At 40.0% G+C, this 26,315-nt stretch overlaps 1 protein-coding gene and 1 long non-coding RNA gene across 4 annotated transcripts in view; one reads left to right on the top strand and one right to left on the bottom strand.

Moving 5' to 3' along the window:
- LOC128091424 (uncharacterized) overlaps positions 1 to 10,196 on the bottom strand; it is a 45,301-nt gene extending 35,105 nt beyond the window's left edge. For both annotated transcript variants that reach the window (XR_008211403.1, XR_008211402.1), the window contains exon 1: positions 10,114 to 10,196. This is a non-coding gene — a long non-coding RNA (uncharacterized LOC128091424). The remainder of the gene's footprint in view (positions 1 to 10,113) is intronic.
- TOX (thymocyte selection associated high mobility group box) overlaps positions 10,027 to 26,315 on the top strand; it is a 218,683-nt gene continuing 202,394 nt past the window's right edge. For both annotated transcript variants that reach the window (XM_052704526.1, XM_052704525.1), the window contains exon 1: positions 10,027 to 10,544. In XM_052704526.1, coding sequence (XP_052560486.1) covers positions 10,443 to 10,544 — 102 coding nt within the window. In that variant the 5' untranslated portion in view covers positions 10,027 to 10,442. The remainder of the gene's footprint in view (positions 10,545 to 26,315) is intronic.

Here is a 26,315-nt window from a genome sequence, read left to right as displayed (position 1 = left end):
CTATGTGCAGTTTCATTAAGCAAACCTATTCATGGACTGTACCAGCCCTTCTTACCCTTCTCTTCTTCCTCATTTCAGTAGTAGGTTCTCCCTTCTCTCATTCCATCACTAGTTCTCATGCAACCAGAGCTATTTGGATCAAAAAACCCCAGCCCCAATCCACCTGAGATCTAAACCATGCATTAATTTTCAGCCTGCTCCCTGACAGAGATGGCTCTACAGTCACGGCAACCTCATCCTCCCCAGGCAGGCCATAGGAGGAGGCAGCTGAAGGAGGGAGGGAAGTAGAGCAGTGCCACCATTTCCAGAAGCCTTCAGCACAGATTTCAATTTGCTGAAGCTGACTGCAAAGCCACACCTTTCTTATGCTAGGAACAAAATGTCCCAAATGTATGAAACAAACTGTATGAAATAAACAAATGTGGACACCTGATTTTGAGTGATCAAGGAAGAAAAACAAATTCAAAGATTCTTCTGAATCAGAAACACCAAATGGCATAGAGTTTGTTTTCACAGCAGAACTAGTACTAATACTCTGCACCTGAATGCTGTGTCCACAGCAACTCCTGACTTACAGGCAATGCTGGTATTTATGGCATCCCTTTATTTGTTTATGATAAAGTGTGCACCTCCACAGATTTCTTCTCACTAGATTAAGGGATAATTTGTCTGGCCTTTTTGGATGTGCACAGCGAGCACTTTGGGAAGAGCCACTGGAAGATACAGTCAGCAGTAGTTATCACTTAAAAGTGATGCTAATTGCATTAATACAGACAGCTATACCTTCTGATGGCCAGTCAACTAAAGTATTAGGAAACCACTTGTACTAAAATTTGAATAACCTTTGCAGCACAGTCAAAGCAAAGAGATGTGTTGCAAAGCCTGAAATAGGAATTATGTTGCTTTAAATTGTTCTAGTGGGCCAGCCTGATTCTGGGGCAAAAGAAAAATAGCTAACTGTTCCTGTGCAATCCCACTCACCAAGAACAACTCAGTGTGACATAAAGCTACCCAGAGAATGCGAAACACTGCTGAAATATTTTAGTTTTAAATACAGAAAATGAAGCATTCAGTTAATATTTCTGCTATGATACTTTAGAAAATCTTATCCTACACTTGGGTGCGCTGACTAATTACATAAGTGTTGTTCATTTTGTGTCTTTAGTGCCCTAAGACTGTGTGCACAAAGTTAGTCCTTATCTGTGACGCACATCTTAAAGAGAAAAACATAAAGGCACATGGAGGCCCGGGGACCTGATTAGTTATTTCCAAGATATTTAACTGCTATTCTAATCAGAAAGATGCTAAAACACTATTTTCTTTTCTTTAAGTGAAAACCTTGAGTTAAACACTAGTGCAAATTCCATGTGACTGCAAGTAGTCTCAGGAGTTTTAAAAAGCAGAAGATGGCAAGCTAGACTTTCACTGGTTATTTGCAGTTCCTTTTATAAACTTTGGGCATAGAATCAAACTTTCACATTTTACACTGAAAGACAGAATCTTTCTGAAAGATCTTTTACAAATCAGCAAGACTGGAAATAATGTGATAGAAGACTTACCATGTATGCTCTTTCAGCCATTTCACAGAAACTCATTTTGGCTTTCTCTGAGGTAGAGATAAACCACAGCTAAGAGACAGTTATTAAATCTTCTTTATATATTCTGTATGAAATATATTAAACGACAAAAATGCTATATTCAAATAAGGTTAAGGGTCTGACTTAAATCCACACAGACATGGAAATTCAGAAATACTGTTTCTCCCCACCCTTCCCTCACTGTCACTTGGCATTGTACTCGCAGCACAAATGAGCTGTGCTTAGATTCCGTAAACCCCTTCCTTACAGTACATTTCTTCTTAAAGACACTTTTTACTTTAAGGTTCTCATTTTGCATCTTCCCTGGACTGATTTTTTTTTTTTTTTTAAAATATAATCTCATTTTTTTAAGCTTATAGAAACAGGAAAATGAGAAAAATAAACCAAAAGTATAAAATTGTTGGCACTGACAACTGGCTTTATTTTTTTTTAACACATAATTGATATCTAGGCAGGCAGATGTAGGACATGCATGGCTCCCACCAGGTGTAAACACATGCTTCAGCTCTCTCTCCCTGCTGCAGTGCTAGCTACATGTATGTAAATATTCTTTACATGTTTCTCCAGCAAACTAATAAGGAACCTTGGCAATGACACTGAACTATGATTTTGTGTCACAAAACACTGGACTTTCTTCCATGGACTGTTTTACCAGAATACAGCAGTGACCAGTGGAGTGTGAAGCATTATTAAAAATAAAGTGAGACACTTGTAGTTTATCTCAAGGAGCTCTCAGCTTTGAAACCACCTCCTACCCTACAGTAAAACAGATTGGGCCTTCTGACCTCTTGGGCAAATTGTGTCTTCTCAAGGTAATTTCAAATCAGGAAAATTCCACTATGGGAAAGGGGAAGGTACCTTAGGAGGGGACTGTTATAAAACTACAAGGATATAACAGACGGTCAAAAACTCAGCCATTTCCAGTGTGGCTTGGGGTTTCCCTGCAGAAAAGGAGTTAGGTCCTGGTGGATGAAAAGCTGGACATGAGCCAGAAGTGTGCTTTTGCAGCCCAGAAGGCCAGCAGCACCCTGGACTGCATCAAAAGATAGGTGGCCAACAGCAAAGTGGTTGTCCCACTCTGCTCTGCCCTCATAGGGACCCATCTGGAGTACTGCACTCAGACCTGGGGTCTCCAGTATAAGAAGGATACAGAGTTGTTGCAGCGATTCCAGAGGAGAGCCACAAAGATAATCAAAAGGCTGGAATTTCTCTCTTGTGAAGACAGGTTGAGGGAGTGGGGCTTGTTCAGTCTGGAGAAGAGAAGGCTGCAGGGAAACCTCACTGTGGCCTTCCAGTACTTAAAGGGAGTGTATAAACAGGAGGGAGACTGACTTGTTGCATGGTCAGACAGTGCTCTTGAAGCAGTTTTCAAATATGAACAATCAAGACCGACTATTCAGCATCCGCAACTGGTAAATCCAGAAACTGCTAATAACAGAACAAGGGATATTCCAATAAGAAAACAGTGTTGATTATGCTCTGATAACCAGCATAAAAGCAGATGATTTTGAGAACACAAATATTAATCTTTGAAGCGTGACTGTGATAAAAAGAAAACATACAAAATCCTCAAACAAGTCAACAGCAAAACAGCATAAGACTTTAAAATAACATCTGCAGCGTATCATTATCGTAAGATGACACAGAACAAAATACAGGATTTCAGGAAGATTTTCCTTAAACAGTACATGTCCCTGTAATTTCTGATAAAGAGAAGCAGACAGTAGTAGCCTTGATCCACAAAGGCATTTCTGCCTTATACAGCATAAAAGGCAGACATTTAGGAATAGCTCATCCATGAGAAATGGTGATCTCCTATTGCTGCCAAGGTCAGTCAGACCTGTTGTGATATGTTCTGTAAATGCTGACTCTATCACTTACAGTTTTCCAAGGACTTCTTTAACACTTAGAGATTTTTTATTTTTATTGTGGAACAAAGCTCTGACATGAAACTGTCAAACTAAAAAGCCCAGAAAAGGATGATAGGTTTTTATTAGATTTGAGGGTGACAGCTTCATTGAGGAAAGAACCATGTAGCAGAAGAAAGGTGGTCTGAAGTTCCTGGAGATCCAGCAGGAAAATGCTGAAATCTCAGCAAAGAAAGGAATTTTGTTCTGAAGCCATCAGTCCAACAATTTATCACACCCCTTAAAAACTGATGGCAGATGACATGTGCATGATGTATCTGCATCAACCTATTAAATGTGAAGGGGACCGGATTTGTTTGCTACAACAGGAAGCTCTAATGGAACCTCCCAACACAGTTTTACTATGTCTCAGTCCTGACCTTCTGCACTTCAAATGCCAACTGTGCCCCCTTGTGTGGTGCTTTTCTGATGGTAACCAAAGTCCCTGAGGCACTAGGTTAGATTCAAACAAGCCATTTTGCTTTCTATTTTCTCTACTTCAAAAATTAAATGACCAAAACCAAACAACCAAACAAAAAAGATAAGTTAAAAACAATGTTTTAGTTTGTGAAGTCATCACCATGTTTTTTCTCAGAGACAATCTGGATCTTTGTGTTTCTATTAGTTCCTGTAATTTTGCACCTGAAGTATTAATTAAAAGCACATAAGAGAAAGTATGTTGCCTTCTTTTTTACATAATGGGGTGCAAATTTGTTGCAACATCTCCCTGGTTGGAGCTTTACAAAACATCAAAAGCATTGCCTCACAGAAACCTTATAAATACAAAGGAGAAAGAAAACCACTCTCAAGCAAATGACATCTGAATCAGATGAGAAAGCAAGACATTGAAAAAAAAAAGATTTTCAGTAACTCCGTAGAGATCTCTTCTTTTCAGGAGGGCTCGTGCAGTGGGATCTCAAAAAAAAATCACTGATCTGAATTGAAAACTGACTGATCATCTACTTGCATTATGTCTTGGCCAATGAGAATTCTATTTTCAGTGCTGTGGAAAACCTGGTGATACAGACAAGTCCTCATGTTGTCACCTGTCTCTCCTGGTGAGCTGGCCTGTGTTTTTTGTCCCTCCTGACCATACAGTTGATAATGTGCACAGACACGTACATATAATGGTATCGAACATTTACATGTATTTGTTCTCTAGACATCTGTAATCTTTATGATGCATTTCACAAATAACATCTACATAGCTTCTATGGATCGCTAGTTTTGGAGGAAATAAAATGCCTTTAGATATCTGTTAATTTACAAAATACATTGCTGAAAACATAATTTTCCTTCAAAAATCTTTTGTTTCTAAAACCCCGATACAGTCCTCAAGTATACTTCAGATAAAAATAGCATGAAACCAGAAATTCCTGATCTCTTATTCTCCTAGATGTTTCATAATTGATTTCACAAGATAAGTGGAAGAGTGGAAAACTGGCAACCTTAACACTTGAGAACTAGCATACACCATACTGTGATGTATTTTTGAGCCTGTCTGCATACCACATGGACAATGTACCTTATAAAAATCACTTGGTAAAGCAGGAAGGGGGAAAGGAGAACTTTGCATTTTCATTTGTTTCTCTGACCATGAGAATGAATTAATTTCATTCTAAGGCCCAGTGAAATGTTCTCTTTCAAGCTTGGCCCACTGTTTGTATGTCTGCAAGGCCACGTTAAATTTGGTAACTTGAACCATCTGGCAGTGTCTTTGAAGCATATGGGAATAGATTGAAGCTGCAACTATGCAAGGTGAATTTTACATTTTTATATTTCTCGCATAGTTAATTAACATCTCTATTCTTTGAGGGGCTGTGTGTTTAATTCCTACTGCAGGCAATGGCAGATGAGTCTACTACGAACCTTTGATGAGATACAAAACACAGATCAGGTTCAGCCCAACCCATACCTCTATTTGTTAAACTGGCTGTGTACCATTTGTTTGAAATGAGAAGACATCACAGTGCTCAGACTTTCTCTTTGCTTTGTAACAAAGGGAAGTCAGTGTCTTTCTTTCCTTAACTATTTAGAAGTGATCTTTACAGAGACGAGAACAATTTATTTTCATGCAACTGTGACAATACAGAGCTGGCCATTTTCATCACAAATGAATTAAACAAGACAGGAGCAGTGGCTAAAATAATAAAATAGCTGCCTCTTTCATTACCTGTCTGACAACACTTGATTTGACAGACTATTAGGTAGCATTGCAAACTGTTTAAATACTCTGAAATATATACCACTGCTATAAGGCTTTGATACCATATTGTAGATGTTTAAACATACTGATTTATGCTAACTTATGAGGGCACACCCAGAATGTCAACAACACTTAAAATGAATCAAATTCTTAAAGGATTTGAGTTCATGTTGATGAAAAGGACAGATTAATTACTTCGTTTTAAATATGCTGTAATCTTAACATCATTATCTTCTGCATCATCCCAGATCTAAGTGCCATACTCAGTTTAAAGACATCAAAAAGGGCATCAACAAAAGGGATAGCCTCTCATCCTATTATTATTTCATTAACAACTCTCTAGAAATTGATGAGCACTGAGCTTTGTTCTGAAAAGTAAATAGTCCTATGCATCATAACGCAAAGCAAAAATTTCAGCAGGACAGACCTGCTCAGCAAAATCACATGACTATTCTCTTAGCTTTTCTGAACCTCTTGGCTCCAAGAGTAGCCCCCCTGCTCCCACCCAGAAAAAAAAAAAGTATTTTTCAATTCAGTTGCTCTTAAAAATGTAGCTGAAAGCTTTTCTTTAAAGATGAGTCAACCTCATGAAAAGAGTCTTGTGTATAATAAATAATATGCTATCATCACAGTCTCACATCTGCTTCTTCCTAGGTAAATCAAGAAATCTTATCTTTGTAATAGATGGTCAGATATCTTGCCAGGAAATCCCAAATAAAACTGGGTATAGATGTGTAAGATTCAAGGAAAGATATGTTGGTCTAGATTCTCTTTTAAAGATACTTTTATTTCTTTTTGACTGATAGCATGCTTTGTGACTACCGATGGCCCCATTATAATACACCAAACTGAGTAGCCAGGTAAGACATTAGGCCAGATAAGGTAACCTATCATCTTGGCCAAACTTTCTGCTCATTTTAATTCTAACAGCCTAACCACTGTAGTGCCTCCATGAGAACGTGAGAGTAGATGGATTGGTTCAGACCAAGGGTCTGCCTGGCCAGCACACCTCCAACAGCTCTAGGCTGAGGGCGAAGTAACAATACTTTCCCCATTCTCTAGCCTCTTGCCTCTACCTCCGGCTATTTTCAACTCAGAAGTTTTTTTTAATCTATGGCTGGTCCTTAGACCCATTTGAAAACTCTGTCTAGTCTGTTTTTTATTGTTCCATTATGGTCTTTGGCACAAATTCCACACATGCTCTCCACTGTATAAAGAATATTCACACTACACAGTTTCATTCTAGGAGATAGCATTTAAAGGAGTAACAACTTTTTTAGCATTAGCAGATACAGACCATGTTTCTCAAGGTGCTTGTTCCTATTTATGTAAGAAAAGCAATGACAATTCTCCACATACAATGGTGAAACACCTCTTTCAAGACTATTTTGGAGACATTCACTTGAACGTTGAATGGGTTTAAAAGCTCACTGCTCTTCTGAACAACTGTTCTTTCCTTATGAGCTTCTAAAAACTGATTCATGTTCTTTAGTCTGTAGCAATGTTTTTTCCAGAAAATGCACCTACATCTGAGCTGAAGCAGAAACATTGGTATGCCATTGAATTCTCCTGGAAAGGGCCTTGCAGTCCATAGAGGAAAAAAAATGTACAATAGTATTAACATTTGCAGTCCAGTTTGCACAAATGCACTACCCTGGAAACCCCAGCGAATACGTCCCCTAGAAAACAAAGAAACATTTAAGTGACTAATATATATAGCTGTTTAATTTTTACAAACCGTACATATAACTGCCATAAATATCAGCTGTTTTTACCATCTCAATGATTAAATCATCTCTGTAAGTAGCAGCAAAAATTTTATAACCTCTCAGGGCCTGCATCATTAAGTACTGAAAATAACTTGAAGTGCCGTGCAAAGCAAATGGTATAGTTGTAAACTCCTACAGACTCCTCAGAACTTGAAGTCTTTCTTATGGGAATCGTCAGTAATATTTCATATAAATACAAAGTCAAATCTGTATTATCTGTCATCATATGTTCTAGTCAATCCGGTATTGACATCTCCTGCTCTGTATTAGCATGCACCAGTCACCCAGACCAACTTTTCTAGAAGCAGTATCTCTATCATCTTTCTCTACAACAGACTGAAAAATAATCCATGGCCCATGAATAACAAGTGTCTCAACAGCAGCTTTTCAATATAGAGCTGCAATCTGTCTCCCATTCACTTTGTCAAATTATGGTCCACATATCAGCCACTTGCAGTAGTGATATATCTGCCAAGCGTCAAGTACATTTCTTGCAAAGGAAATTCTTTTTTAGGATTTTTTAACTTTCAAAATGTCTGATCTCAAACATGCAAAATAGAGTCAGACTCTAAAAAATCTTAAGGTTGTTGTTTTTTTTTTTTTAATTATGTTAATTTATTTTCCTTTGGAGCTTTTTCTGGGTCATATTTTCAAGCTTTTCTCCAAGGCCATGAGGAATTTTGACAGCTTTTAAAAAAATGTTATTTCTTGTAATAGCATGTTTATGGAAAATATTTATTGTCACCATGTACTTCGTGTTCAACTGACAACTAAGAATCTTCTAAAATATGTTTGGCTAAATCATCCTGAGAAAAGAATTTTCATTCAAAACATGTTGTTTAGTTTTCTTTACATTACTTGTATATTTTTCCCAGATAATTAAGCTTTACAGAAAGTAGGTTTTTGGGTGTGGAGGAAAACCATGAATTAACACAATCTCTTTACAATATAAAAATATCTGAGTTATTGATTATAGACCCTCACCAATGTGATTTCTTTACCCCGAAATCCGTGATTTCTCCTGCCTAACAATGCTTCCATTTGAAATACTTGTTTTATTTGTAGTGATTATAGGACACTTTGGTTTGAAAATACGCATTACAAACCAGATATCAACTTTTCTTTTTTTAAGGTGGAAATGTTTGTGAGTACTTGATAAATGTAAACATTCTCACTAATGGGATCTACTGCTAATGGCTCCTGTTTGTGTGTCACTCACCAATTCAATTTGAAGAAAGGCATTCCTTTCATGATATACCTTCTCTGTATGACGTTATTTAAGCTGACTATAGTGTCCTTCATGTATATTTTTTCTTTCATCCCTTCTGTCCTGATTAATACTAACAAGGACTCTGCAACTGGGACCCACTGGGACCGCTCATGGTACCTTGAAGTCACTGTTTCTGTACTGCTGTCTTCAAAACCTCGTTTTGCTAGTTAGTCCCTCTCCCCCCTACCTGCAGGATCCCCAACTTCCCTTTGTTAGCACCTTTGTTTGCAGCTAGTTTGCTCCTTTTTCACTACCCCCATTTACTTCTTCCTTTCTCCCACATCTGCCCAGCTCCTCGAGTTTTCCACTCCAGACTTTTGTGAGGAAGGATGTGCCCAGTGCCCACACTACCTACTGCTCAGCCAGTGACAAGCACTGCAGTCACAGTGGCATGTCATAGGTGATTCTTTGCACTTTTCACTTTTCACTTGCTTCCTGCTTTCTGAAGCGCCCACGTGGATTTCTCACAAAGTCTGGATGGGACAGGAAGCGAAGGGCTCACCTAACCCGTTAGGTTGATGATGAACCTCAGAGAAATAAAGCCACCCATAGGCCTGATCCAACGCGCGCAAAACGGCTGTGGGGAGGGCAAACGAGCCGCGCAAGAGGGCCAAGAGCTGCGAAACTGTGCCGGGGGCTCTCACAGAGGCGGAGCGAGGGACCCGCCCGCGGCAACCGGGCTCGACCCCAGGCTACCATCCTGCAGGACCGCACCCCTCGTTCGCCGGGCCTAACCGGGTCGGGCCTGCGCGGAAGGGGCGCCATAGTAACCGGCGGGGGCCGGGCGGCGCCGGGGGGCCGGGCGGGGAGGCGGGTGGGAAAGGGCGGGGACGGCGGCGGGATGGCGGGCGCGGTAGCGCCCCCTCTCCGCGACTCCCAGCCCCGTCCCCTGCGGCCGCAAATGGCTCTTCCCTCGGCAGCCCCTTTGTGTGAAGCACACTCGGAGCAGCGCCGCGTCCCCCGCCGCCCGCCGAGCCGTGCCGGGCCGTGCCGAGCCGGGCGGCCATTCCAGAGCGGGCGGACTGCTCGCCGCTCCCCGCGGGGGTGCGCGGGGTCACCCGGCCTCCGTTGCCGCTTTTCCCGACCACGCTCCTCAGGGTGGGGGGACAACTAAAATACACCGCCAGCAAACGAAACAAACAAACAGATAACAACAAATTAAAAAAAAAAAAAAAAAAAAAAAAGAAAGAAAGAAAGAAAGAAAGAAGGAAGGGGCAAAGAACAGAGCGAGCGAGAGAACGAGCGAGCGAGAGGGAGGGAGGGAGGGAGACGCGAGGCAACTCCGAGGCTCCCATAAAGCGCGGCACGCACGGAGCGAGCGCCCCGGCGCCGGTGCGCGGGGAACAATAAGTGCTGAAGTTACCTGCCCTGCCGGGAGGAAGGAGGGTTTGTTGGTTCTCTCGCAGACATCTGCAAACCGGTGCTTTTTTGGAAGAGATTTTTTTTTTTTTTTTTTTTTTTTTTTTCTCTTTAGAAACCACAAACGGATGTGAGGCAGGGAAGGTGTTTCTTTGACTGCCGAAGTCAGGCACCTCTTTTTTTTTTCTTTTTTTTCTTTTTTTTCATTCTTCTCAGCCCTGTTGTGTGCACCCCCCTCCCCTCGCGCGCACACACGCACACGCACCCCTTTTTGCACCAACAACGTTAACAGCCCAAAGACAAGGAGAGGAGTTTGCTTGATGTTTGAGTGAAATGGACGTAAGATTTTATTCACCACCTCCTCAGCCTGCGGCCGCTCCTGATACGCCTTGTTTGGGACCTTCCCCTTGCCTGGACCCCTACTATTGCAACAAGGTGACTCGCGTTTTGTCTCGTCCGAGGGGTTTTCTCCGCGCTGTCGGTTGTGCTGCGGTCGCGGTGCCGGAGCGGGCACTGAGCCGCGCTGCGGGAGTCCCGGGCGGGCAGCGGTCGCGGGGCCGGGGCACCCCGAATTCAGAGCCGGAGCGCTTTGGGGGCGGGCGGCCGGGCGAGGGGCGGAGGGCGGGGGGGTATTTTCCGTGGCGTGTTCCGTCGGTGAGGAACAACGCGGTGTCGGTGCGGAGGACTTGGATCTCCAGGGCTGCTGTGAATGGGGATCGCGTTAGCTGAGCAACTCTCTGCCCCACCGCGAACCCCACAGTTGATGTGTCAGAGCCGTGCTTGGCCGTGCCGGGAACGCGCCTGTGTGTGCGTGTCCGTGACATGTGTGTGTGCACATATACAGACACATATACATATATATACCGATATGTCTGTATGTGTATATATACATGCGCACACACAGAGTGTACACACGCAATAAAACAGGGTGACAAGTCAGTCCAACGCAAAGGCTCACTTTGTCCCGCTGTGCCGCTGCTCAGCCAGTTCTTCAGCAACTTGTCGTAAGGGTCCGTGTCCGCCGGAGCTCGGTGTCAGCCCTCGCACCCCGAGGGGGGCACCGCAGAGTCCAGGCCAGGCCGAGCTGAGGGACTACGGTGCTGCCATCCCGGAGCACTTCGCTATACTTTAGCTCACGAGCAGGGGACTGGGGGGGAGAGCATCTGTGCTGCCGCTGTGGCTCATGCATGAGCTGCACTTTCTGTGTTCTTACGGAGTGGGCTTTGCTCACAAATGAAACACTGCCCGTAGGAAATCCTCAGGAGGTGCAGGAGCGCTCCTGCAGCACTCGCTATCCCTCAAGGTGTGCTTAGAGACGAGTGTTCTCGCATCAAATCTACGTGGAGCACAGCAACACGGGTGCGGGACGGGGAGACCTCGGGTGCAGCGGGGTACCGGAGCGCATCCTCGGGGTCGGACCCCGCCGGGCAGCTCCGCTCAGCGCTGCCCGTTGTCACGCTGGGCTCACGTGTTGGGAAGGTGTTGGGAGTCGTCTCTTTCCCTGCCGGCAGCTGCCCAGATTCGGAGATAAAAGACGAAATAGGAGATACCGGTGTTAAAACGCAGGGGCAGCGGCGGCGGGGTGAACCCCTCTCAGTTTTCAGGAAAGATTTCCCACATGGTCTCATCTACCAATCGCAACAGGAAGGACCAAATTCAGCCTGGGTGCATTTCACATACACTCAATGGAGTTATAGAATTCAGGGATAAATCTGGCCCTTTGTGGTGGGTGCCTGAGGATATTTCGGAAGATCCCAGAGGTGTGGCTGTTAGCAGCGTTCAGTAGCAGTGTTTGGCAGTCTCCGTCCCCTGCCCCATAGATCGGAAGTTGGTGTGAGGAGCGAACTTTGCTCAGCAGGAGGAGCCCAGATGCATATAAGCATGTGTGCGGGTATTAATTTTTTGTTCAAGTGCACAGAATAGTGTTAGGCTGCTACCCTTGATCTGCGACTTGGCATTATTTCCTCTATTGTCTGTTTTTGTACCTTGTAACCATAAAGTGTTGCCATGTAAGAAGTCCAGGCTAAAATTAATGGCATAAGTACCAAAGTGTCTGAAGACCCATTTGGCAGTGAAACTGGACAAACGTTATTAAACCTATCAGTGATTTAAGGCTTCAAAAAGAAGGTAATGACTTGAATACACATTTCACTCATCATTCTTGAGATAGCGGGCCAGATTTAATTTAAAAGTTAAATGCTTTGGAAAATCAGGAATTACTTTAATATATTAAATCATTTTCCAATTAAGTTCCTTAAATCATTTTTGGTGGGTTGCACTGCAAATCGAATAAATTAATTTAGAAAGTAGTTTTTCGGAATGTCTTTACTGGCTGGTTAAAGCTTCTTTTAAGTCATGCCATGTATGAGGGAGCAAACTGTTCTTTTTAAATGCAAATGAGACACTCATTCTGGAGACAAGTTGCAACTCTTCTATTTCACTTTGCCTGAACTGATAATGTGCTTAAAAGTGCACAGTCATAAGACATATGTTTTCTGCTTGGAAGACTTACCAGGAATGTTTCCTATAAGGTACTGAGTACAGGATGAATGTCTTTTTCAGATGTCTTTGCCCCTGACCACTGATTACATTAAACGGGCAAAGGAAGCTTGCTTAGGCCCCTTGGAGGCGTACATTTACTGAACATTTCATTTTTCACTCCTTCACTCTCTCCCTTCACCCAGCATGATTAACATTGCTGCGAAAACTTATCTGACTTGTTCCAAACATGCAGTCACGTTCCAGTATTGCTCTGTCACTCATCCTCCTGCTGTGTGTGTTTGGGGAACTGGAGGGGAGGTCTGCAGGATATCCCTCAGGTAAGGTGGGCTGGCTGCTTGCAGCCGATCTCCTGGTGTAGGAAGTGGGTGCTGCAGTGGAGTGGGTCCGTGTTTGGAACTGGAGTGGTGGTCTTCATCAGCTGCTTATCTCTGACTAAACATTACGAAACTCAGCTGGGACTGGTTCTTGCTTCCTGTGAAGTCAGTAAAAACTTGCTTTGGGCGCTTGCTGCCGGCCTTGGCCCTTGTTTGCCCCCTGAGATGGTGGTTTGTTTTTTATTTTTGGCAAACAGGGAAGACTTTGATTCCTTACATTTTAAATCGGCTGGAGCTGCTGGTTATTTGCAAAGTATTCCACAAATACTTAAACTTTTCAGTTTTCTAGTACCCTTTTCCTGACCAAATGGTTGGGCAAATCATGTGAGTGAGTACCCAGGCACTTGCATTGATGATACTGACAGCGCGTGTTTTCTGTAGGCAAAGGAAAATGCAGCAGCGTAGATTCAAACACTCGCGTCTTATCTTACAATTTTCAGTTGGCAGGCTTTGTTTCAGAAGGCTGCTTAGATCTTTATTTCATAAACCTAAAATAACACTCTAAGCATCTTAGTCTAATATTTCTCTATCTGCTGTGAAAGCTCATTATGCTCTGCATATATTGTCATGCAGGCTTTTCCTTGTCTGTCTCGCAGAACCCATGGAGAGAGAAAAGTAAAAGAACAATGCAAACAATGTTGGTTATGACAACTGTGTGAGGTATCTCTTATACAAACAGACAGAATGGACGGTATGCTGGAGTATATAGGTCAGCCTTTGAAATAACATAGTGGAGCTCTTATGCTGGATGGACAGATTTAGAGCTGGGGTTGTACCGTTTGCCTCTTGAAACTTGAAGCATAATTGCATTTCAGACATTCACCAGCTAATAGGAGTAGTCTGCTGGGTGGAAGTTTATTTTAGGAAACATCAGATTCCCTAATTGAGTTGCATGTTACAAGAAGAAAAAACTTTGCTAATCAGAATTTATTAATGCAACAGTAGAATATGGTCAGAGATTTCAAGGTACTTGAAGAAGTCAAACAATAAGTTTAAACGTTTATGTAGGGAGCAATAAATAACATTCTTGTGGCTTTCCATACTGAAGTTTCCCCTCTAAAGCCTGCGTCAGTCGGTGCTGTAAGAAGGATCGGTACATTTTCATACTTGCAACTTTACGGTGTTTTCAGATATCTGCTCACATAAAGTGCAGTTACATAATTATAATTTGACACAGTTAATGACAGGGATGCTGACCCCTGCCAACTGCAGGGAGAAAATAATGGTCTTTACTGCTCCCAATGGTTAGCCTTGCAGAATTATGCACTAGATTCTTATGTGATTTGCTACCTGGTTCAAAATAAAGGAGCCTACAACTCATCTTTCTTGTATCCACTGGTACTTGTCAGTGCGGTGGAAAAATGCAGCCAGACAGCAGAGGTAGAGTGATAGTCTGTAGATGTTTTTAAAAAGGGGAATAAAGATGAAAAGAAAAAAAAAAAAAAGAGAGAGTGGAAAGCAAAACCTTTTCAAATGAAAAAAGCAGAGTGACATTGGATAAAAGTGGATAAAGTGAATGCAGTACTTTGGAAGCAGTAACAATCCTGCTAGCAATCAGAATTCTATGGACCAAAAGTGCTGTATATAATTTATATACAGCATTTATCATAATTTATTGTGTAAACTTAATTCTACCATGGAGGCTACCCTTTTTAAAATGTTCTGCAGCTGTTTACAAAGTGTCCATTATTTCCAATGGCTTGATACTGTCCTGTTTGTATCTGAGATTCAGAATTCTTTAGAGTCATTGCTCTGAAGCTGAAATGTTTGTGTTTTGACAGAATGTTAGATTATGCTCATCTCACCAATCACCGTTTATATATTGTGGGCATCTTTTTTCCTTGGATGATTACTTTGTCCCCTAATGCATTAGAATCGTACTTGAAATTTTTTTGTGCTACTTAAAAGATTAAACAAGTACATTAGAACTGACTGTTGAGTTTCAAGTATTTTAGCTAGTCTCCAAAAATATCACACAGACATGAAATGGACTTTCCTTCCATAGACTATGAGACCTTAGAGAGTTGTGTCAGAGTTAGAGGCTTACAGAATACAGAAAATAGTTCATGCACATGCTTTTGAGAAATATTTCACTGAGATGTTTTATAAACCAAAACTTTCATGGCCATTCTTATATGTTTTTTCTTTCTGCCATACTTTACTGCTTTGAGAGAAACTATGTTTAATTCTCTTACCAGGATGAGGTATTCCATCTCTAGTGGACTACTCTCAGACAGCCTAACATGAGGTCTGCTGAAACAAATGAAAGTTGTAAGCTATCAAGAATGCTGAATTTGTACAACACTACATTGTATGTATTGGTGCTGAGGTGAAACCAAAAAGCAGCTGGAGCTGTGTTCATTTAAGGACTTATGGAGTTGATATTGTGGAAGACTGGGCGATCTCAACTCCTGTTGAATTCACTGCCTGCTGGGGATTATTGAACTTTACCAGTACTCTCCTGCTCTCAGATTCTCATTGTAGCAGGACTTTCTCATCTTATTAGCACTGCACAGGAGCATCAGAAAATGGACTATTTAAAACATGATTTTGTAGTGAGCAGAGAAACGTCCTAATCATGGTAGGATTTAGATCAGAATTCTTGGATATTTAAATCCTTTATTGATGGCAGATGTAACATAGCTTAGACAGCAGAAGCAAAATCTTTCTTTAACTGCTCAAGAGTGACCTGAAAGCACCGCTTCTCATGGTCAGAGGGAGTCCCTGTATCCGTTCAGACCTTGGCTGCTGGAATCAGCAGCAGTGGCAATTAGTGGCAGCTCTGTTTATTTTTGTGAAGTGAACACATGCTCTGTGGATGTCTTGCATGGGCTGCGTACGCTAAAATGCAAAGTTTAAAATATTGCCTCACCAAACTAAAGCACTGTGGTGGCAATGTTTTGTTACATGACTAGGTGCAGATTTTCTGCCCAAAGAGTAATTTCTTATTAAAAGTGCTGAGTTATAAACTGCTCGAAAACATGGCTTTTAATGGGAGTGCCAAACAACCATTTATTATAGCAGCGCTTCCAAAATACTTTAAGACATGGAATTCACATTAATCTGAATGAGATTTTCTTGGTCATAACATTTCTCCCTACAGCGTTCAGTTGGAAAATAGGAAAAAGTTCATTATTCTGTGGTTAGGCACGGATTGCATACCGTTAGCGGCAGCATCAGACATTGCACTGCCACAGCAGCAAGTGCACAGAAGGAAATTTCACCTCCCCTTCCACTGGAATATCCTATCCACATTTCATGTTCATCAGCTGTGATCAGTTGTGGGTTAATGAGTTAGGGCACTGAATAAACGTTTAGCTCTTGACTTGGATCTTCAAAGTTAAAAGTGTTTTTCAGCAGAGATCTTGATGTAACTGACATTTATAATGTCTGTGGTTTTCTTCTGCTTCTTCTGTTTGCAATAAGTAGTATTTTTAGCATTTGAATTTCATACGGCTCTACTAATATTTATATCTTATCTTTCAATTGCACATATGCTGACACTGTTTCTGAACTGTTCATTTAGTATTTATTGCTGTGCTTCTATCAGATTTGCCACATACCCTTTTGGTATAGTTTCCTCCCAAGAAACACACTGCTTTCTAAGTTACAAAACATTCTTGAATTACATGATCATCTGACAAATCCAGGTTAGAGGAAATATCTGAATCTTTTAATGTTCGCATTCTTGATTGTTAAACCTCCCTTTACCAGCCAAAAGTGGCATGAGTGGCTTTTTCAAAGTTACTGCTGGCATGGAAAATAAGACTCTGTGGTGGTACTTCTGTCTCCTGCTATTGTTGATAATTATATGGTCCAAAAGGTTAAATAGAAGCTACTGTAGCTGGTATATTTGTGTTACATTAAGCAACTCTACAGTGAACTCCAGTTCCTTACTCTGTATGCAAGAAGAAATCAGAACTCTGAAACAAGAAAGTGATGGCCTGTACTTCAGAAAGTGTGTCAGTAAGGGAAGTATGATGTGTGCAGTGTGAGGCAAATGATTGATCTAGAAAAGTAAAAAGATTACAGATACATGTAAATTCCTATTGTATCAGTGTAACTCAACACGTATGTAGACCTGTGCATTTATGTTTTGCTGCTCACCTTGAAGAAGGAATCAGTAATTTCTACCCTGCTTTACAAGAGGCTGGCTCTGAAGTCATACTTCAGTTGCAGTTGCTGAAAGTGCAAAAGTTTGTGTTCGTAAATAAGAGAGCACATTTGTTTCTTATACACGCATCATGTTTGCATCAACTTGAAATTATAATAAGCAGTAAGAAGAAATACAATAGTGGAAAGAGAAGATAACATTTCAAAAAAAGTATAATTTATCTTTTGGCAGACACAGTTGTGAAAATTAGTCATAGAAACCTGCAGATAGAAGAGGCTTAATATCAAAGCTAATGATTTATTTTATGTTAATGACTTTCTGCTAGGGCATAAAAGACTGCTCATAATGGACTCTCAGTGCTGCATTCAGTTGTGAAGGCTAATGGGATAATCTTTCCCAAAATTAAGCTTTTTGAAGTAAATCATTGTGTTATTTTTTTCAAGTTAACCCTTGAAAATGTATTAGCAAATGTTTTTTTAAGAACTACTTGTAATCTTTATTGAAAAATATAAGGCAAGTCTTTTTCTTCACTAGCCGCTTTCTTAATGATGTTGGAAGTGTCTCCTTATGTTTGGTTATAGTTCTGACCAATAGCACTGATGATGTGGAAGTCATTCAGTTCTGTGGTTTATCACAATACAATTAGTTTTCTTGAGGCATAGTTGTTTTTTTCAGATTGAACAAAGGAAAAGAACTTTTGTTTTTTCTAGTGGCCTAACTAGTAATATTCCAAAAGGTAATAAAAGTCTTAGTTTTGCATCAAGAAGTTTTTCAAATCATGTTTACAATTAGTGATAACCAACATTATATTTCAATAAGAGATAATTTGCCTACTAAAGTTCACATAATGTGCTAATCATGTCTAGTGGTTAATAAAGGCCTCCTATCTCACTCCCCTGATGGCTATAAAAGGCTATTATGTTCATGGCAGCAGTTCAGGTACAGCTGCTGTGTGTTAATAATGCATCATTGTCCCACTAATAAACACAGCAAAGGTCAGCAACCCCAAGCACCTAAAACACCTATTCTCTTTCCAAAATATTTATTAACACTTTAATAGTGTATCTATTCATTTTGGTTAGGATTGTATCAGTTAATGACTCTCATGGATTCTTGTGTGTTCAGATTTTGCAACCTGCATCATTCTGCTGTGAACAATTGTACAAATCTTTCCTCTTAATCATCTTTTTTTTTTTTTTTCAGCTATGCATTGTTCTTTTAATTTAATTTTTATCATGGAATATTATTTAAATTCCATGATCACTTTGTAATTAACTTACTTTTTTACTTAGTTTGGCGATTTGCACTTCTTTTTCTCAGCTCATTTAAGAATATAGAGGCTGAATTTTCATTAATGAAGACACATTGTAGGAATTCTAATTATATGCTAAAATTCTATGAAGTTGTGTAAGACATATATATGCATGCACACAGAGAGATACATGCACACATGTGAACTTATATATGCACTACTTCCTTTAGGTTTCATGCAGAATTTTGTATTAGTGACTTATGTTTTCCTTTTTAGCATAGATTGCTGTATTCATAAAGGTTTTTTAAAATGCATTTTCTACAGACAAAGAACATATTCACATGGGATTTCCATTTTGCCAGGGAAACATGCAAATCAATAGGCCAGCACTTATCTGCATTAAAATTAGGTATACTGTAATTTATGGGCACAGTGATATTGAATTTGTCTTGCATAGCCACAGATATTCTTTAAGGTAGCCTGACTATGTGTCCTTAGAGAAAAGCAAAAGTGCTAATTGTACAAAATCTCATTTTCTCATCTGGTAGTATTGTCTTCTGTTTTCTGTTACTCATTTTGAAAACCTTATGTTTTTGTTTTTTTGTGTGTGTGTGTGCTGTGTGATTTACAAACAAACGTTCGGAGGGCAGAAAAATAACACTGCAGTTCCATCAAGAGAAATGAAAAAGCTTAACTAGCTGAAGGGTTTCTATGATGTGTAGCACATAGCTTTGATGACACATTTGTCATGCTTTAAATATATAATACATGTAATAAAATAAGTACAGGCATAGTTGTGATATATGTGGTGACTGGCTCCATCGCTATTGTTTGTAGTCTCTGCGGTTGTCATACGTTGTTCTTTGCACATCATACCCTTACAGCAGAATTTGACACAATTTCTAGCTTTCAGTCCTGCACCATTTTCATTGCACAATATACATGAGTTTGACAGGGTGTGTTGAGGACAACTCTGGCAAGCAATTGATATTTTGAAGTGGCAAGCGTTTCAGCAGCTGCCTGCTTGTGAAAAAGGAATGATAAGATATAGTGTATTGTTAGTTTCAGGCAAAGCATTAAGGTTTAAGCTCTGTAAAAATGTACACATTATTCGTCAGTGGTGAAGCAAGCCTTTTATGTTTTTTAGAGCTTAGCTCTCTGGCTGATGTGAACTAGAATGACATTGGTTTAATGGTCAGTAAATGAATAGGAGTACTTTGAATTTGAACTGCTGCCAATTTTGCACCAACAAAGAGACTGACAAAAGAAAGATTTTATGTGAAAGCAAAGCACAAGCAATGTTTGGGGAGGTGGGGGTGAGGGCTAGAGGAACCCAACAGGAATATTCTTCAACGCAGCCTTGTAATGATACTAGAATTGTTAAAACACATCCATTTTGCATGGCTCATCAGTTACAAACCTAAGCTGTTTCATCTAATGTTCTTTAAAACCTGTTGTATACACATAGTCCTTTAGAATATATTCATATGGAATTTACAGTGTGTTTTTCTAAATACTGCGCTGTGCCCTGAAGGCTCGTTGGCAGAATATCAGAGTTGTCCACTGCTGGAGTTCCCAAGTCTCCCTCTATCTGATAGTGGGAAACTGTAGTTTAATCAGTTATGGCACTTTCAGTGTGTAACATTCATTAGTAAGGCAATTTGTCATGACTGTTAATAGTCAGGATGCATCTGCTTTCTCTTCAGTTACAAAGCATGATGAGGAAGAGCAAATATTTCAGTTTCTAATAATATTAACACATTTGGAAATTGTAGTTTGAGTTCAGTACCTGAAACACAAACAGAAGATTGATAATGATTTCTTTACTTTCACAGGTTTTACCTTTACAGATGTGATTTTAAAGTACAATAATGCTATTATGGGTTGTTCATTATCAAGCTAGGTATTATAAAGTAACCACTATCCTTTCTGACGTTTATCAAAGCTTTTTTTTTATATACACCTTTCTCTATTACCATAAATTAGGATATTTTCAGAGTTGCAAGTCTTTAGGATTGATCCACATAATTTTCCAGTACGTCAGTAATAAATTTTTCACAGCATCATTTCTGGTAGCAGGCATTGTGCTGTGTGAGTTCTGTGGCTGGACAGCTTGGAGTGTTGTAAAAAACATCTGTGGCAACTACCAAACAGACAAAATGGAATTGGAAAAATGTTCTCCCTGTAAACTGGGTTGTAATCATCATTCATTGTTCTAAATATGAAAGGTTAATTCTTTCCTACAACCGGGAAGGGTTAGGCTTCTTTTTTTCACAAATAACTGATAACCCTCATGTATTACATAATGCGATAGCTTCACACACAATAGCTGTGTAATACATTTTAATTTTTAATGAAAAGCCCCCCAAATTTTAACATAATGATTTCTTTAGAAACTGAACCCAATCTTGGTAAAATCCGTTCTTGGTAGTAACAAAAGCTGTTACTGTTTAAGTTCCTGTTCAGCAGTTAGTTGGTACGCTTCGCTGGATGTTGTCAAAAAGGCTTTTCTCTTGATTGACAACCCCGTAGGAATGTGAATGGAGATTTTAATTGCATATCATGTGTGCATATCAGAGTGAGTGGATTCACTGACTCTCCTTAGCTCCGTATCTCCACAGGTCAGTCATACCAAAATACTTTTTTTTTTTTTTTTTTTTTTTTTTTCCCCCAATAAACAATTGATATATTTTCCAAAGAGAGAGAAAAAATGCATTCTAGTGAAAAATGGACTGGAAAGCAAAATATTCCTGTCAATTTCAGAGGAAAAATGAGTGCAATACATTTACAGAATAACACATGTAAAAGGTATTTTGATGATGTAAATTCATTTCAAGTCTAAGTTGGCCAAAGACTGTTAGAATGTATTTCTCTTCTGGCATTTACTAGCAGAAGTGTATTTATCTATTTACATTTTTTTTTTTCCCAAGCATACTTTGAACAAAAAAAGTAAAGCAAGTGGAAAAATTTACTGAGGCAATCTTCCCTTTATAAAAGACTTGGGGAAACTGTGGAGATGCGAGGGGGTAGGAAGTTGTTCTTCCTACATGTGGGAGATAGCAGGCTTTCTCATTCATGCTGGATTCAATCCACACTCTTTGTTTGGGCAAAACTGTTACTTTAGTGGGAGATTTACCTAGGCTGGCAGAGACCTCAGTTGTGAGTCTAATGATAAAACAGAGTTTTGATGCCATCTGCAATGCAAGTTTTCACTTTTTTCTTCTTAAGAGCAGTAAATGATACATTACTGCAGAATGGCACTGATAAATACACTTCAACATTTTCCATAGCAAAGCAGATTGCAGGTGAAAATGACAAAGCAGTAATTCATTATTACAAATAGGTATTATATTTTGATGTCTTAAATTAAATACGAGGTTTCATTTTACATTGGAAGCCACAACACTGACTGTATTTTTTCAAAGTTTATAAGGCATCAGCAACTGAAAGCATAGCTACAATGCAATTGTGGGGAGCTTTTAGCTGAGTTTGGGTTTTGTGCCTATACAGAGACATTGAAATCTAAAGGGGGATGATGCATTTTTCCAGGAGGACCCCTGGGAAGGAATTGTTACTTAGTCAAAAAGGATTTTTTTCCTAGTTTGTCAGAGTTCCTGGATGAAAAGAAAATTGACTGCCTTCTGCCTTTTTACCCTTTGTGTAGAGTCAAATCGCTGTTTCAGGGCATATTTGTGTAAAGTGTGGGAATGGTGGATGTCAACCACTTGTTGAGTATTAAGGATACAGCACCAAGACACATAGTCTTGTCTAACAACTCGCTGTTTAACTTTAGGGAGCTTGTTAACTTCCACATTTGACTAACATGTATCTTATCCCTTTCTGTCTTGAATGTCAGTAAACCCCTGGGAGTATTTAAAAACTATGAATATCTTAACAAGAAAAGCAACAAGACTTTATTTCTAATGAAGCAAACCCCTTCTGATTTGATTAATGACATCAATGGCTGGGTGGCTCTGTTCCAGGATCCAAAATTCCAGGAATTTTCAGCAATTAAAGGTAGAAAATAGAGGGAAATGGAAAATGGCAACAATAGTGACGTGAAAGTAAGATTCCCTCATAGAATCATAGAATCATAAGGTTGGAAACTACCTGTAAGATGATCTAATCCAACCGTCCTCCCATTACCATTGCTACCACAGGCACTAAACCGTATCTCACAGCTCCTCATCCAGACACCTCTTGAGCACTGCCAGGGACGGCGACTCCACCACCTTCCTGGGCAGCCATTCCAGTGCCTGACCACTCTCTGAGAGAAAAAGTTCTTCCTTATGTCTAATTTAAACCTCCTCTGGTACAGCTTGCGGCCATTTCCTTGGGTCCTGTTTGTTGCCTGGGAGAAGAGGCCAAATCCCTCCTCTTCATAGCCTCCCTTCAGGAAGTTGTGGAGTGCAATGAGGTCTCCCGTGAGCCTCCTCTTCTCCAGAAAAGTACATACATACAGTACAGTACACATTCAAATTCCAGTCCCGTGAGCAAATGCATCCATCAATGAGAGTCATGGCTTTTGGACACCCAAGTGTGTTTAGATGGTTTACATCTGTGCAAGTTTCAGACCCTGGATTTTTCAGTTCTTCTAAGAGAATTTCAAAAATTCTTCCTGGTTTTCGGAGACTTCTATCACAGCCACCAGATCCACAAGGCTCCCAAACCTAGGAATAACTGGAAATGAAAATCTAAAAGAATTGAGTAATGTTTATGGTTTTTTTTTCATTGTCAAGGAAAGACAGTACTCAGTTTGTGCAGCGTGGTAAAGTTAGGTTCAGTGTGTGACTAAGGTTTTAATAACAGTGAGAGTGGACCCTGAAATTGTAATTTTGGATTAATGCCAGGGCCATTTTTGTAAATCAATATAGTATCTCTTGCAATGTTGAGAAGATTACAACATTGCTGTCATAAGAACTTGACTTGTTCAGGACTTTGTTAGGTTATGAAGTCAAATACTCTAATGCTGAAAATGCCAGATTAAAGGCATCTAGATTTTGCGTTTTTGGACACCGTCATAGGCAGGGATTGATGGAATATCACAGTGGATGTAGAATAAGTGATCGTGCCATTGCAACTTTATTATACATGCAGTTACAAATGGCAGGTAAGTGAGCCTTAAATCTGGCATTTTCCAGATTTTGGCCTCTTGACTCTGTAACCCAAATAATATTCTTTCAAACATAACTTTTTTGTATGTTACTAATTCACTGGATCATATCCATGACATTGCTATTGTGTCTCTAGTGTTTAGTCTCTTCATCATTGCTGCACAGATTTCCCTGCTGCAGAGTTAACTCTATTAGCAGAAGGGAGAATTTTTCCACAGTAAGGGGAGAGTCAAGTCTTGCTGTGGCTAGGAAAATTCTGAGCTCTCTTTTAACTGCAACTTTCTGTTGAGGATACCTTGATACAGGCTGCCATGAGGAATGTTTCAAGAGTTGGGGTCCAGCAAAATAATGTATTGTCATGTCATGGTACCTACATTTTGCTGAGGAACCCAAATGTATGTTAAAGATTTAGTAATTTCTTCAATCTACCTTTGAACAGAAGCTAAAATAAAAGATGTTTTCCTATCTCAGTATCTCTTCTACTGAATTTCAAAGATGTACAGCAGATAATAGATCTGGTTGAATTTTCCTTAAGGACAAAAATGCCAGTTAAACTCCAAATGCAAGTACTGTAACCAGAATTAATATGTACCGTCGTTGAACCAATAACTGTGAAATAAGGGAAACTCTGTCATATGTACCTTCTGTATCTTATGTAGATATTCTGCACATAAAAATGTATAAAGTAGCATCTGTTAAATGTATGCTCATATTAAACTCTCTAGTTTGTATAAATTAATTTAGTTCTAGTAAAACCAGAGGATTTAGTATACAAAAGCTGGCAACTTTGTCCTCTAATATTTGTCTTTGGAGCTATGAGGGAGTTTTCTGTGTATATAATAATGAAAGCTCAGAGAAAAATATACGTCTGAAATGGAAAAAATTATTATACAGCTGAATCCTTTGCCCTTTTAAGAATGCTTTGAGTCCAGAGGACTCACTCAAACAGAATATTACAGTGGAAATGCTAAAGAAGCATGCTTTAGCTTGGCTTTGGTTTTATTCACTTTTTTCAGATACTCAAAATATGAACGTTAGCATTCACTGCAGAATAAAATAGTTAAAGCTTTTAGTTTAGAAATTTTTCATTGGAGGAGAAGATTGCAGACTTTTAAAAAACAAGTTAATTACAAAATAGGCAGCCTTTCACCTGCTGCTTCCTACGTGGTTGTTTGGGTTTCTAGAGATGTTGGAAACTCACTGCTTTTCTTAGAGCATTAGGCATATTCAAAGCAATGGGTACATTGATGTACCAGATCTGGATGTTAATTTTCTGCCATTCACTTTTCAGAGCCTCCCTGTTTTCTTATTTCTGAGTTTGTAATAGCATCATACAAAGTTGAAAATCACAGAAGTATAATGCACGTTTCCTCATTTAAAGGAAGTAACTTGGAGTGAAAGAGCATTGCTTTCCATCCCAGTTCATAGCTGGGCTATTGTCCAGTTGAGAGTGGGAGAGGAAAGCAATGGGGCATGGAGCATCTAGGGAACTCGTTTAAGAAAAGAACTGGAATGGTGGGCTCTCAGCATGGGTTCGACCATTTGTTTGCATTTTACCATTGCTGAACGTTACTCTCCTTTTTGCCAGTAGACTCCTTTCTCCCTCTCTAGTGAACAGCTGCTGAGATTTGGAAAGACGGATCTATAACGTTCTTACCTGTTGTCTGGTAATTAGGGATTCTGCTACAGCAGAAGAAAGCCTGGAATATGTTCTCAGGCAGAGGAAGCTAGAAACCCAGATCTCTGATATACCACAGAGGGCAGATTTTCTGACTGGTCTTTGCCAAAGCTGGACATCATTTCCATCTCCTTGGACATTTAAGCTATCTTCAAGGGAAAGCTGACCAGCTGGCTAGGTGAGAAGGGACACAACTGGAGGATCCCAGGTTTGCTTTCCTGTCAGTGGATAAAATAAACTTTTGACCTCAGTTTTTTGGAGTAATTGAGAAGTCTGTGGTTCAGAGGCCTAGACTGACAATGTACCTCTTAAAACAAAATAGCCAATTCTAGATTTTCATGGCAGCACAGCTGTTAGAATGAGGACTGATCAACAGAAGTAGTATTGGATGTTTTTAAAAGTTCCAAGAAAGGAACCATTTACAAGACTCTTTATGGAGAATTATGTTGCTTTTTTGGTGGACTTGCATGACTCTAGGCAATGCTTGCTGCCTCATAGAACCATCTCAGAGCTGCAGAGGCTTCTCTGAGGTTTGAAAGAGGAATCTTTTTCTTCAGTCCATAAGATTTTGTGCTTGTTATTCCATCAGTGCCTTCACCTGCTACTTTCCTCTTGTATCCATTAGAAGTCATGACAGCCTACAGCAGAGGCTGCCTCTTCATCAGCTGATTTGCCATGTCCTGCCAGGGTGTGTCTTTTAAGAAGGTAGACTCCAAAAATATCAGGAAATCCTTCTGTGAAAGTTCTCAGGCAACAGGCAGGAATCGCTCAACAAAAGTTTAATTGTGAAGGAGGTCCAGAGAAATCCTAGGAGATGCTGTACCATTTTATGTCCCATTCACCCTACCCCTGATTAGACCACTCAACAGCGTCTTACTTCATCCTTTTTCTAGCGATTCAATGCTTTATCCCTGTTGCTCTTAAACAAACAAACAAACAAACAAAAATGTTTGGATTTGAGTACAAGCAGTAGGCTGCTCATTTATGTGAGCTCTTTAGGGCCACTGCGCAGAGAATTTTTCTATCTAGTGTGTTGTTTTTTCACTGCTTTTACAAATCATGCAGTTGACTGCACATAGAAGTTAAGAATCCTGCTGCACAGAAATAGTTAAACACGTTAAGATTGTTGATTGTGCCAGTGTTGGACTAATGAGAGGACCTGCTTATACCCA

This window comes from Tympanuchus pallidicinctus, unplaced genomic scaffold (assembly GCF_026119805.1).
Source record: "Tympanuchus pallidicinctus isolate F22 unplaced genomic scaffold, pur_lepc_1.0 scaffold5, whole genome shotgun sequence".
NCBI lineage: Eukaryota > Metazoa > Chordata > Aves > Galliformes > Phasianidae > Tympanuchus > Tympanuchus pallidicinctus.
This window is presented reverse-complemented; position numbering and strand designations above follow the sequence as displayed.